The sequence below is a fragment of the Xenopus laevis genome, chromosome 7L (assembly GCF_017654675.1).
Source record: "Xenopus laevis strain J_2021 chromosome 7L, Xenopus_laevis_v10.1, whole genome shotgun sequence".
NCBI lineage: Eukaryota > Metazoa > Chordata > Amphibia > Anura > Pipidae > Xenopus > Xenopus laevis.
The window spans coordinates 131,735,289-131,748,282 of NC_054383.1; the positions used below are offsets into that span (position 1 = coordinate 131,735,289).

Sequence of the window (12,994 nt, forward strand, 5' to 3'; positions counted from 1 at the left end):
TAAACGATAGTTACAAAGCATCTCATGAAGGCAACAATTTAGGCATCACTTGGGGGTGGTGTGAAGGTTCTCTTAAACGCCCTCCAGGGCATTAAATGAAATAGTGCACAGGTGTGATATTTTTCCCTTGAGTAAAAAAGGCCACTGACAAATGACAAAGGTGTAGGTACATGAGGTGCTACAATATTGATATTAAAGGCCATAGGGGCATGATACATATATGATCTGTATAGAGTTTTATAGATGCAAATTGCTTTCTTTTTTGCACTTTTTTTTTTCTTTTTTGTTGCCCTCTGCCAATACATGTCAGGGCCTTAGCAATCAGAGACAGTCTCCCTTTGCTACCGTTTTTCTGATCCAGTCTCTATATTTGCAGACTTTTGTATAGACTCCCGGCTTGGTTCCAGTTCCGCACGTGGTGTGTCCAAAAGATGTGACACCATGAACTACAGAATTGCAAACCAGTGACCCACCAGAGTCTCCCTGCATGAAAGAATAGAGGTTAAACATTCGAGAGTAGGATTTGCTTCTGCTAGTCTCAAGTATCCAGATTATAGAAAGCATTTGAATAGTGTAAGACGGGGGGGGGGACATCAAGATCTTGCAATTCAAGTATTATACTGACATGAAAAATATTTCACTGTATTGCAATATTGGGTTGCTGTAAACTGTTAGGGTCTGCTGCTAGAGCATGATCTCCACCTTGAGGGTGCCTTTGGTGTAAGACCATTGCAAGACCTTACAGCCCCAACCCCTTTATAATGAGTGATCGCTTTGAGGAGCAATTGTCTTGTAACCTGAGATAGTCAAGAAGCAAGAGAAAACAGTCAAGAAGCCAAAATATGATGTGGCCCCTATCCTGGTCTGCCAAAACCATTTGTCCTGCCTGCACAACAACCTTATGGCGAACAGAAACTATGGAAAAACAAATCAAGAAGATATTACATTTAAATTAAAAATAGGCCAGCTATTGAAAGCCAATAGAAGTGAGGAGGGTGGAAAACAACAATGTGAGATTGTTTGGGTTCTACTGGTGGAAACTAGCAATGTACCAAGATTAGGACTGACCTAGTGGAGAGGGTTAGGGTCCAATTGGTGGAACCCAGCAGTATGAGATTATTTTGGCTCAAATCTGGGCTCAAATAGTATAAGAGAGAGCTAGGCCCCATTAACCAAAACTAACATTTCAAGATGATTAGGGCCCATCTGGTATAAGGTGTAATGTTAGGGTCTGACCAATGACAATGTAAGAGTATTGGGGCCCACAGGATAAGAGCAGGCAGAGTGGGGGAAGTTTTAGGGTTGGAAGAAAGAGCAGAAGCCTTTGGACAGAAAAAAAGACTTACTATAATTTTCTAACAACTGTCTAGATACAAATGATCTTCTGCTGAAGTTGTTCAGTTTTACCCATCATTATGCTGGAAATGAGTAGTTTATTTCTCAGGTTGAGAGGGGGGCATCTTTCCTACTTCCCCACTCCCCGGATCCCCTTACAACTCTACCATATCCTAAAAATACAACAAGACTCACGTAGCAGGTGTCCATTGTTTCTCCTGCAATACTAGCACAGAGCATGTTGTCTGTAATTTTCAAGTCTGAATGCAGCCTTTGGCACTCATCTTGGGTTTCAGTTGTAACTGTCCCACAGTGTAGTATGTTTGGATAGGTTTCTGCAATGAAAATAAAAAAATAACATGAATTAGATATGTACTAAACTTTGGCATCATTTTCATCATCATTATCATTTATTTATATAGCACCGACAAGATACGCAGTGCTTGGAGGATTACAAACAAGGGTTATAGAGTACAATAGGATTAGAGGGCCCTACAAATTAGAGTTTACAAACTTAAGGTTAGGGTACAATTGAGACATTAGGATTTTAGAAGCAATTTTGTGATTTATGAAACAGCAATGATTGATTAATTAAGGTACATCGAATAAGCTTCTTTAAACAGGTGGATCTTTAAGGAGCGTTTGAAAGTTTGGAAAGAAGGAGAAAGTCTGACAGCTGGAGGCAGAGAGTTCCAGAGAAAAACAGAAGCCAGAGAGAAGTCTTGTAGACGAGAATGGGCAGAAGTGATCAGAGGAGAAGTGAGGCGGAGATCAGAAGCAGATCGAAGGTTGCCTGAAGGAGAGTATTTGGAGATGAAAGATAGGGAGGAGCTTCCCTGTTAAGGGCCTTAAATGTAAGTTGAGTAGTTTGAATTTGATTCTAGAGGAGATTGGGAGCCAGTGAAGGGACATGCATATATATGGGAGCAACTAATGTTGAGCGGTGAGATAGATGAACGAGTTTAGCGACTGCATTTATAACAGATTGGAGTTGTGAAAGGCGACTTGTTCGAATATCTTTGAGGAGTAGGTTGCAATAATCAAGGCAGGAGATGATGAGAGACTGAATCAGTGTTTTAGTTGATTCTGAACTGAGATATGGCCGTATTCGAGCAATGTTGCGCAGTTGAATACAACAAGAATTTGCAAGTGATTGGGTGTGTGTTGAAAAAGATAAATGCGTGTCTTGTATAACTCCTAGGCAGTGTTCCTGTGTGGTGGAATGAAAGGTGGTGTTGTTTACTGTGAGTGATATCTGAGGGACAGGGGAAGATCTTGGAGGAAATATAATGAGTTCTGATTTTGAAAGGTTCAGTTTCAGGTGGGGCTGTGACATCCAGGAGGAGACAGCAGAGAGACAGTCTGTGACTTGGGAAAAGACAGAAGGAGAGAGGTCAGGAGTAGACAAGTAGAGTTGGGTGTCATCAGCATAGAGGTGATACTGAAGTCCGAATGACTGAATAAGTTTTATGGTATCTCTCTGTATCATCAGTTTGATGAGAAAATTGCACCCCTTAGTTCTCCTGCAATAAGTACTTGCATCCTGGGTCTTGTTGTGCTGTGCACCTGTACCTGATTAAAAGAGTTAGGGGACAGATAGAGGGTTAGGGCACAGCTGTGTAAGGGCAATGACAAAACATAGTTCCCTGCTATGGAGAGTTTCATTAAAGCCTTGACCACACCATTAGGCCACTGGCACTCCAGGTTCTTTCTCCAATCCACTCCCAACTAAACTTGCTGTAAGAGGACCATTAGGCACAGTGTTGGCCTGGTGAACACACGGAGTGGATACTGAAGTGGAAACACGAAAATCATGTGTAAGCACAGAGATTGTTTAAGGTATGTGCAAAGTAAGTTTGAACTTGCAGGTGTTACCTGTATGCTTTAATGTTCAAATTAACTACAAAATAATGTACTAGTCCACTGGAGTCTGTAGATCCACATCATAGGAAAGGCCATGGTCTCCAGAGCAATGCCATTCAAGCTGTTATTTCTAGTGAGTTCCTTCATGGTGAGCCAGTAGTAAGAAGAGGACTAAGGATGGTAGGATCTTACCCACTATGGATGTGGTGGATCCCCATCCAGCAATGGTGCACTCGGTTCCACTGGACACTTCTGGGCAGCCAATGGAGATAGTCTGGACATATTTATTTAACTTAGCTGGTGCATTTAGTTTAAGCAGCATTATGTCGTTGTCATATGTTACAGAATCATATTTAGGGTGTGGGCAAAATATCGCAGTATGTGCAAATTGTTCATTGCCTTCGTTAACTTCCAGGTTATGTTCTCCAAGCTGCATCAGTATATTTCTGTATAAATGGAAAGAAGGCAGTGTGATCATGCAGTATATTCCATAACCAGCCGTAATGTTTTCTTTTAAAAACAAAAGTGTTGGGATAATTAAAGGGATACTGTCTTGGGAATTTTTTTTTCAAAATGCATCAGGTAATAGTGTTGCTCCAGCAGAATTGTTCACTGAAATCTGTTTCTCAAAAGAGCAAACAGATTTTTTTTATATTAAATTTTGAAATCTGACATGGGACTAGACATATTGTCAGTCTCCCAGCTGCCCCCAGTCAGGTGACTTGTGCTCTGATACACAAGTAAATTGTACAGTAAATTGTTTGCAGTGTAAACAGTGTAATTTAGAAATAAAAATCATGACAGAATCCCTTTAAAAGAGAAGTAAACCCCTTATTTAAAAAACCCTACCCCCTACCCTACATAGCCCCCCCCCTCTCTTCCTTCCCATCTTAGCTGCTACCCCAGGCAAATACCCCTAACTTTTTACTTATCCCTCGATGCAGACTCCCGGCATCAGAGTTCACAGCAGCCATCTTCTTCTTCTTTGGTCTTCATCGGGTCTTCTTCTGGTGCTTCGACAATTTTGGTGGCTTGGAACTTACTTCCCCAAGAAGACCGAAGAGAGGATGGCTGAAGTGAATTCTGATGCCGTGAATCTGCATCGAGGGGTAAGTTAAAGTTAGGGGCATTTGCCCGGGGTAGCAGCTAGGCTGGGGGGAGGAGGGTCTATGTAGGTAGGGGGGTAGGGTTTTTTTAATAAGGGGTTTACTTCTCCTTTAAGGTAGCTCCTTGAACATTCTACTAAAATGTTAGGGGTGCAAGTGCACTAATTGGCAAAAGGGTGGACCCTTAGTGCTCATTCTAGGATTGTTGCATCCCCTTTGTGCTGTACTCTGCACTGACCGCTGATTCAAAAATCTGGACATAAAGGCTTGTGGCTATTTACACCCACTTTAGCACATCAAGTGCAAAAAAATAGCCAATATTGGCCACAACACTGCATTTCAGTTCGCAGGTTAGACGCCTTTCTAAAAAGCCCCCAGTGTTTGTAATGGGAAGCACCTTGTATAGCCTGAACCTTGAGGTGGTATCTATAGGATGTTTCCTAGTAAGTCTGTCCTTCTACTACATATTCAGTGGCGGAACTACCAGGGGTGCGAGCGGGCCAGGGCCCGCACCAACACAGGGCCCCCCGGCAGCGCTGCACGCCACTGAAATCAACCCGGCAGCGCGCCGTACGGAGGGGGGCGGGGCCCGGCTGCGCATCACGCACCAGGGCCCGCCCCCCTCTAGGAACGCTGCTGTACATATTTTCACACTTTGCTAAATTATTTTTAGATTTACAAAGTACCTGCTTTTTGGCCAATGCTTAACAATGTTTTACCAAAGGAAATATATCCCCAGCATTTTTATACAAGCTGATTCAGTTGAGTTATGGTGCATATGAACTGCGAGTAATAAATATAACGGTATTCATTTTTAAACTTGACATACCTGATTCCCCAGATTGAAAGGAAGCTGATTTACTTGTAAGAACCTTTTTTCAATTTAAAGGAGAAACCCTAATCCCCACCCCACAAAGATTCCCCTCCCTCCTCCTATCCCGGGCAAATGGCCCTAACTTTTTACTTACCCCCTTGGTGGGGATTTACTGATCGCAGTTTTCTGCATCCGGGTCTTTGGTAACCTGTAAATGAGACTGGCGTAGTGGCACATGTGCAGTTGGAACAATTTCCTGGTTTGCGACAACTGAGCATGCGCCGAAATGGATGGAAATTGCAAAAGCACCGGAAAAAGACCCAAAGACCTGGAAGACAGCTGCCATGAATGCCAATTCCTGAATCTGCACCGAGGAGTAAGTAAAAAGTAAGGGCATTTGCCTGGGGTAGCAGCTAGGCTGGGGGTAAGGAGGGAGGGGGGTCTGTGTGGAGAAGGGTTTTTTTAATAAGGGGTTGTTTCTCCTTTAAGCTCACAGAGTAATGTAACCCCTTCCCCACCTTGTTCCATTGTGAAATGATGGATTCTGGGGCTTGTGCTCTGTTTTCCATAGTAGGTTTTCCATACATATACCATATTTACTCGAGTATAACCCGAGTTTTTCAACACCCAAAATGTGCTGAAAAATTCTAACTCGGCTTATACTCGAGTCAGCGAGCAACAGCCCCCTACTGCTTCATGAATGTCTGAGCTACTGACCGGTGTCCCGTGCCCCTGCACCCCTGATGGGGCCTGCAACTTAGCAGGGAGAGAAGAGGGATCCGGCCCCGTACAAACATCTTCCTGGTCGTGCGCGATGACGTCATCACGTGCCACGCGTGTGCACACAACGTCACTGCACGCGTTGTGCTGTTTGCGCCTCTGAGTGGACTGAGTGAGCAACAGCCCCCTACTGCTTCACAAACACTGCACCGCGATGCACAATGTTTTTACCGTGACCTCCCGAAATATGGATGCAAATCTGACCTAACCCTGAGGATAACTATGTGACTATCTTTTATTCCTCTACTATCCTGCCGATTCAAATGTTTTTACATTTTTTAAAATAATTTTAAAGGAATTTTTCAAGTTTATGAAACATAGATTTCATAAACTTGTTTACAGATATATTCTAATTTATACCTATAAATATTATACCGTAATTTCATTTGAAAGGGGGCCCATCATAACTGGAACAAATAACTCACTTAACTGGAGTGGGTGCTTAATAATTTTTTATATTATTGTATTACAATTGTATTATATTGTATGATTTTGTTTGGTAATACCAATGGTTCCTTAGTGTCCTATTTTAACCTAACATTTTTAGTATATTCATTCTTGACTTTTATATGAAATATGTCTTATATATTTGGCCGACAGTGAAACACTAACCAGCCATAACAGGCAGGATTATTGTATTTTTTCTTTTATTGCAAATCTTACACTCACTTGGTAAGTTAAATAATAAATTATATTAATAATAATATGTCTGCTGACTAAAATAAATAATAATATGAGCCAATTCAGTCAAACAGACTTTAGCAAATGCTACAGCCTGCAGAGATTTTTTTTAAGAAGGGTTTTTTAATTATTGAAACTTACCAGTAGCTACTGCATTTCTCCCCCTAGGCTTATACTCGAGTCAATTAGTTTTTCCAGTTTTCGTAGGTAAAATTAGGTACCTGAGCTTATACTCGGGTCGGCTTATACTCGAGTATATACTCGAGTCAGGGATTTTACCACCCTTTTTGGGAATAGTTCAACTGGTGGTGCTATTACACACCAGGACAAAGCGGGAAAACAATTGGTTGTAGGAAATAGCTCAACAGTTAGGGGCAAATTCATCATGGGTCGAATATAGAGGGTTAATTAACCCTCGATATTCGACTGGGAATTAAAATCCTTCGACTTCGAATATCGAAGTCTAAGGATTTTAGCGCAAATAGTTTGATCGAACGATTCAAAGGATTTTAATCCAACGATCAAAGGATTATCCTTCGACCAAAAAAACTTAGGAAAGCCTATGGGGAAGGTCCCCATAGGCTAACATTGAGTTTGGTAGGTTTTAGATGGCGAACTAGGGGGTCGAAGTTTTTTCTTAAAGAGACAGTACTTCGACTATCGAATAGTCGAACAATTTTTAGTTAGATTCCTTCGATTTGAAGTCGAAGTCGTAGTCAAAGGTCGAAGTAGCCCATTCGATGGTCGAAGTAGCCCAAAAAACACTTTGAAATTCGAAGTATTTTTACTTCGAATCCTTCACTCGAGCTTGGTGAATTGGCCCCTTAGTGTCACTACACATCAAGATAAAGTGGATAACCCTATTTATTTTATCACAGAGTACAGCCCACAATTTAATAGTATTAGAAACCTCAAAAAAAACCTCAGTATACTTGGAAACAACCCAATTTTAGATGAAATGCTAGCTAGATAGGAAAGCTTTTCGAATGGTTAATAAAGGATACGATACTGTACTTTATAGCAAAATCATAATACTATGAGTGTATGCCAGCATGGTTTTATGCGTAATAGATTTTGCCAGACTAACTTAATTTCTTTTTATGAGAAGGTAAACAGGAACCTCGATTCTGGGATGGCAGTGGATGTGATTTACTTTGCTAAAGCATTTGATACAGTGCCACACAGAAGGTTACTGGTTAAATTAAGGAATGTTGGCCTGGAACATAGTATTTGTCATAAGTTGTCTAATTCTGGGCAGTGTCATTCTTTGGCTACTAAAGCAAATAAAGTTCTGTCTTGTATAAAAAAGGGCATTAACTCAAGGGATGAAAACATAATTATGTCTCTTTATAGGTCCCTGGTGAGGCCTCATCTGGAGTATGGGGGCAGTTTTGGACTCCAGTCCTTAAGAGGGATATAAATGAGCTGGAGAGAGTGCAGAGACTAAGTGCAACTAAACTGGTTAGAGGGAGGGAAGAGTTAAATTATGAGGGGAGACTGTCAAGGTTGGGGTTGTTTTCTCTGGAAAAAAGGCGCTTGCGAGGGGACATGATTACACTTTACAAGTACATTAGAGGACATTATAGACAAATAGCAGGGGACCTTTTTACCCATAAAGTGGATCACCGTACCAGAGGCCACCCCTTTAGACTAGAAGAAAAGAACTTTCATTTGAAGCAACGTAGGGGGTTCTTCACAGTCAGGACAGTGAGGTTGTGGAATGCACTGCCGGGTGATGTTGTGATGCTGATTCAGTTAATGACTATAAGAGGGACTTGGATGATTTTTTGGACAGACATAATATCAAAGGCTATTGTGATACTAAGCTCTATAGTTAGTATAGATATGGGTATATAGAATTTAATTAAAAGTAGGGAGGGGTGTGTGTATGGGGCTGGGTTTTCCTTTGGAGGGGTTGACTTTGGACTTTGTCTTTTTTCAACCTAATTTAACTATATGTAATTATATGATAAAGGCGATAAAACAGTGACCCGCCGCACACGAACGATAGGCAACCAGTTGGCCCCCAGTTTAGTTCAAACACCCACTACTAAGTCAAGTTGGCTAAATACTAAAATACAGGTGTGGTGCAGTCAAATGCCTCCCTTGTGCACACATTAAGAAAACAAAAGTGTTTACATCTAGGGGCAAATTCATCAAGGGTCGAATATCGAGGGTTAATTAACCCTCGATATTCGACTGGGAATATCTAAGGGGTGCATCAGCTCAAAACAAGCTCCATTACTCTTGCACTTCAACGCAGTTTAGACGCAATTCCGTTGAAGGTTTTCAGAGTTGGGATTTCTAGGTCTAGTGTTCCCCAGTGTCACTTACATGAGACTCCTGACAGCTGACCAGGCACAATTGTAATTGGAACCATTGCTCACAAATGTGGGGAACATATTTAGGTGAGTACCTGTTTAGATATTCTGACCATAGGTTCATACTCACGGCTTTAGACAATGAGCTGCTGTCAATACCCAGTGCTTGCTTATGAGGGTTCCTCCGCATATATAATCATCGAAATAAAACAGGGAAACGTGCCATGGCTGAGAGTTGGCAACACATTCCTTTCCTCCAATTATTCGCTTTTCAAGAACACCTGAAAGACAAAGAACCACATTTCTTTCATTTGTGATCAGGCTGAGACTTCAGAGTGTTTATAATGAGTTATTGTTACCTTTAATTACAAAGAAACTGGTTTGCTGGGCAGATGCTTTGACCAAGTTTTCTAAAGGACCTCTTAGCACTTCGGTTGTCTTTGTCCCTACACAATGTCAAGTAGGACCAACCCTAGCTGTCATGGTAAACTTCAATGGCAAAAAGTGTGTATTGGGATGCATGGGGCATGGCTTGGCAGACCAGAGTGGAGTTGGTTGAGTAACAGGAATGGAACCTGAATTTAAATCACTAGTTAATATTTCATACCAGTGCCTGCATTAAGCAATAACTTAAAATAAGGGCTGGGTGGCCCAATCGTGCTGGCAGGTGAGAGACAGACAACAAGTCTATGCCAACTGCTCCCTAAACTTGGCCCTGAGAGATGCATCTTGTTCCCCAATAAATAGCTATTTTTCTGGTTTATAGCCCTAAAAAACCCAGAGTAATTTATTATGGATTAGTCTTCAGGAGTCACCCTGCCCTACCCTACCCTCAGCCCAATTCACCCGCTCTCTGTCATTTGCACTAGAAAATAAAATAATGTGAACATATTGAAACATTAGGGTTGGTGTCTATATAAAGGTATGGGATCTGTTATCTGGAAACCCGTTATCCAAAAAGCTCAGAATTACGGGAAGCCCATTTCCCAAAGACTCCATTTTAATCAAGTTATTCAGATTTTTAAAATTAATTTTTTCTTCCGTCTTAAAGAAATAGTACTTTGTTCTTGATCCAGGGCCGGCCTTAGGCCTATTGGACCAATTGGGCCCAATAGGGCCCCGCACCTCTGGGGGCCCCGCACCACAGGGCAGCACAGATAATATTTCCCTCAGCACATGATGCTGCCTGGCCTGCCCCCAATTTTGAGAGTCCAGCCCATCCCCAAATCCATAGGTCCAGTCCACCCCCAACTCTGACAAGCCAGCCTATCCCCCAACTCCATGGGTCTAGCCTGCCCCCCAACTCTCATAGGCCCAGCTTTCCTCCAACCTTGATAGGCCCTGCCTGCCCCCAATCCAACCAAGCCTGCTCCCAAGCTGAATCGGCCCAGCCTGCCCCAAACTAATTGGCCCAGTCCACTCTCCTATTTCCTCCCTCTCTCTTACCCTGTGTGCCCCTATTATGTGCCCCTATTTCATCCCTCTCACTCTCTTACCTTGTCTGCCCCTTTCCTTTCTATTTTGTGCCTGTTTGTCCTTATTTTCCTAAATACTTGATGTGTCAGTAGCCAGCAACACTTTGTCTAGGGGCCCCGCCAACATGGTCCCAATTGGGCCCCACATTTGATAGGATCAGCCCTGTCTTGATCCAAACTAAAGTATAATTATTCCTTATTAGAGGCAAAGCAAGCCTATTGGTTTTATTTCATGTCTAAATTAATTTTAAATAGACTTATTGTGGGAAGACCCAAATTAGAGAAAGATTCCTTATCTGGAAGACCCCAGGCCCCGGGCATTCGGAATAACAAGTTCCTTACCTGTATTTAGATTTATTTTCTAAAACGGATCATTATTATTAGCCCCTTAGTGCTAATGTAACAGCTCTTGCATCTGCCTGCCCACTGCACCTTGTGCCAGATTGGAAAACTGGTGTTAGTTGAGAGGCAGTAGCTTCCTTGCTATGAGGCAGGTGAGTAGTGTAGGGCTACCCAGTGCTCCTAACATACAGGTGTGAAGGACCTGCAAGTTATGGGATGGACAGGAGAGGAGGATGATGCCTAAGTGCCTCCACCCTCCTGTCCTCATTTTTAAGAAAAGTGCAAGAAACATGACAGACTGCACCCCATTTCTCTACTTTGCACCCTGTCTTGCATTTAGTAAATGACCCTTAGGGGCACATTTACCTAGGGTCGAATATCGAGGGTTAATTAACCCTCGATATTCGACCGTCGAAGTAAAATCCTTCGACTTCGAATATCGAAGTAGAAGGATTTACCGATATTCCTACAACCGAACGATCGAAGGAATAATCGTTCAATCAAACTATTAAATCCTTCGAATAGAACGATTCGAAGGATTTTATTCCATTGATCGAAGGATATTCCTTCGATCAGAAAATTGTTAGGAAGCCTATGGGGACCTTCCCCATAGGCTAACATTGGCCTCAGTAGGTTTTAGGTGGCGAACTAGGGGGTCGAAGAATTTTGTAAAGAGACAGTACTTCGACTATCGAATGGTCGAATAGTCGAACGATTTTTAGTTCGAATCGAAGTCGAAGGTCGTAGTCGAAGGTCGAAGTAGCCCATTCGATGGTCGAAGTGGCCATATTCGACCATTTGAAATTCTAACTATTTTTCCTCTTTTCCTTCACTCGAGCTAAGTAAATGGGCCCCTTAGAGTCTTTTTGGACCCATCAGAGAAAGACACTCCAACAAGCCCAACGACAAACGCCCATTTTAATCTCAATATCTCTTTGGGGCTCATCATGATAGTCTAAGACAGCTTTTTAGCCTATGAATAAGGGATTGTTTCTCGAAACGCGTAAGGGTTATTACTCTTGCAGGATACTGCAGTAAACTTGCTTGTTCCTTTTACCGGAGTGCCGCCCATCTTTTCGGTTTGGATTACTAAAGAAAGCTTTTTTTGCAATGTGACTTCTATAGGTTGTAATGTCCTCCAGGGAATAAAGTCTGTTTTTCAGAAGTTCTTTTTGGGAAGTACCTGTTTGAGATGAGGCTTGTCCCAGGTGTGTCACTGCTGCAATAAAACAAAGAAATCTCCTTTCAATATTCTTCATTGTCTGCATATGTAGTCAACCCCCCCAGCCCATCCCAGGTTATCTTCCCCAAAGGAGCCGCAGACATACCAAGAAGTAGCAAACAGAAACTTTCCATGCCTATAGTAATAACTCAAGTGGCTTCTTTCTGCACATAGAAGATAAATGTAAACAGGACACGTGGGAATCATTTTAGGGCTGCATGGAATACATCATTTCTGGATTTGGTCAAATAAAGAATTTTCCACAATAGATTTGGCTGAATATAGAACTATATCTGAGTGTTCATTTTCATATTGTTATGGTTTTGGGAATGTCAACAAGACCTCTTTAGAGAAGAACTAAAGAAGTAGCTAGAAATGTTGTACATGAAGTTTTGTGCTTCTGTACCAGCCCAAGGCAACCACAGCCCTTTAGCAGTAAAGATCTGTGTCTCCAAAGATGCCCCAGTAGCTCCCCATCTTCTTTTCTGCTGATTCACTGCACATGCTCTGTGCTGCTGTCACTTACTGAGCTTAGGGACCCACTCACAATATACAGTACACATAGAATAGAAATGTCACAATATAAGGCTGATTAGTAATTAATACAGATAATTACTACATGGCAGCACAGAAACCAGTGCAATTAGCATCAGAATTTAATAATCAGCAAACCTGTAGCATCAGCTTATATTACAGCCAGGGAAGCTCATTTTCTGCTGGATAATTAGTGACGAGCCCTAAGCTTAGCTTCTCAACAGCCAATCAGAGCCCACTGAGCATGTGAGTGTCACAGACACTTTCCAAGATGGTGACCCCCTGTGACAAGTTTGAAGTCCTGGATCATTGCTGCTATTGACAAGCTCAAACTTTAGCCTCGTGCAATAAGTTCACTATATAAAATATGCCATATTTAGCCACATTCATGTTTAGGGTTTAGTTAAATACAGTGAATGTTCCTTCTACATCAATCAGTTCAGACAGTAAACAAGTTACATATTAAGTAAGATACGTCCTTCATTTTAACAAGATCTTAGATCACAAATTGATTTTAGAAT

The 12,994-nt window shown here is 41.9% G+C and overlaps 1 protein-coding gene across 1 annotated transcript; it reads right to left on the bottom strand.

The window, feature by feature from the left end:
• Positions 1-284: 284 nt before the first annotated feature.
• Positions 285-12,105, bottom strand: LOC108695969 (trypsin). The gene is made up of 6 exons (XM_041569745.1): positions 12,046-12,105; positions 11,901-11,936; positions 9,031-9,181; positions 3,391-3,644; positions 1,531-1,670; positions 285-483 (listed from the first exon to the last, which is right to left on the bottom strand). The coding sequence occupies exons 1-6, from the start codon at positions 12,071-12,073 to the stop codon at positions 322-324; spliced, it is 771 nt and encodes a 256-aa protein (XP_041425679.1). The 5' UTR covers positions 12,074-12,105; the 3' UTR covers positions 285-321.
• Between the last annotated feature and the right edge of the window lie 889 nt (positions 12,106-12,994).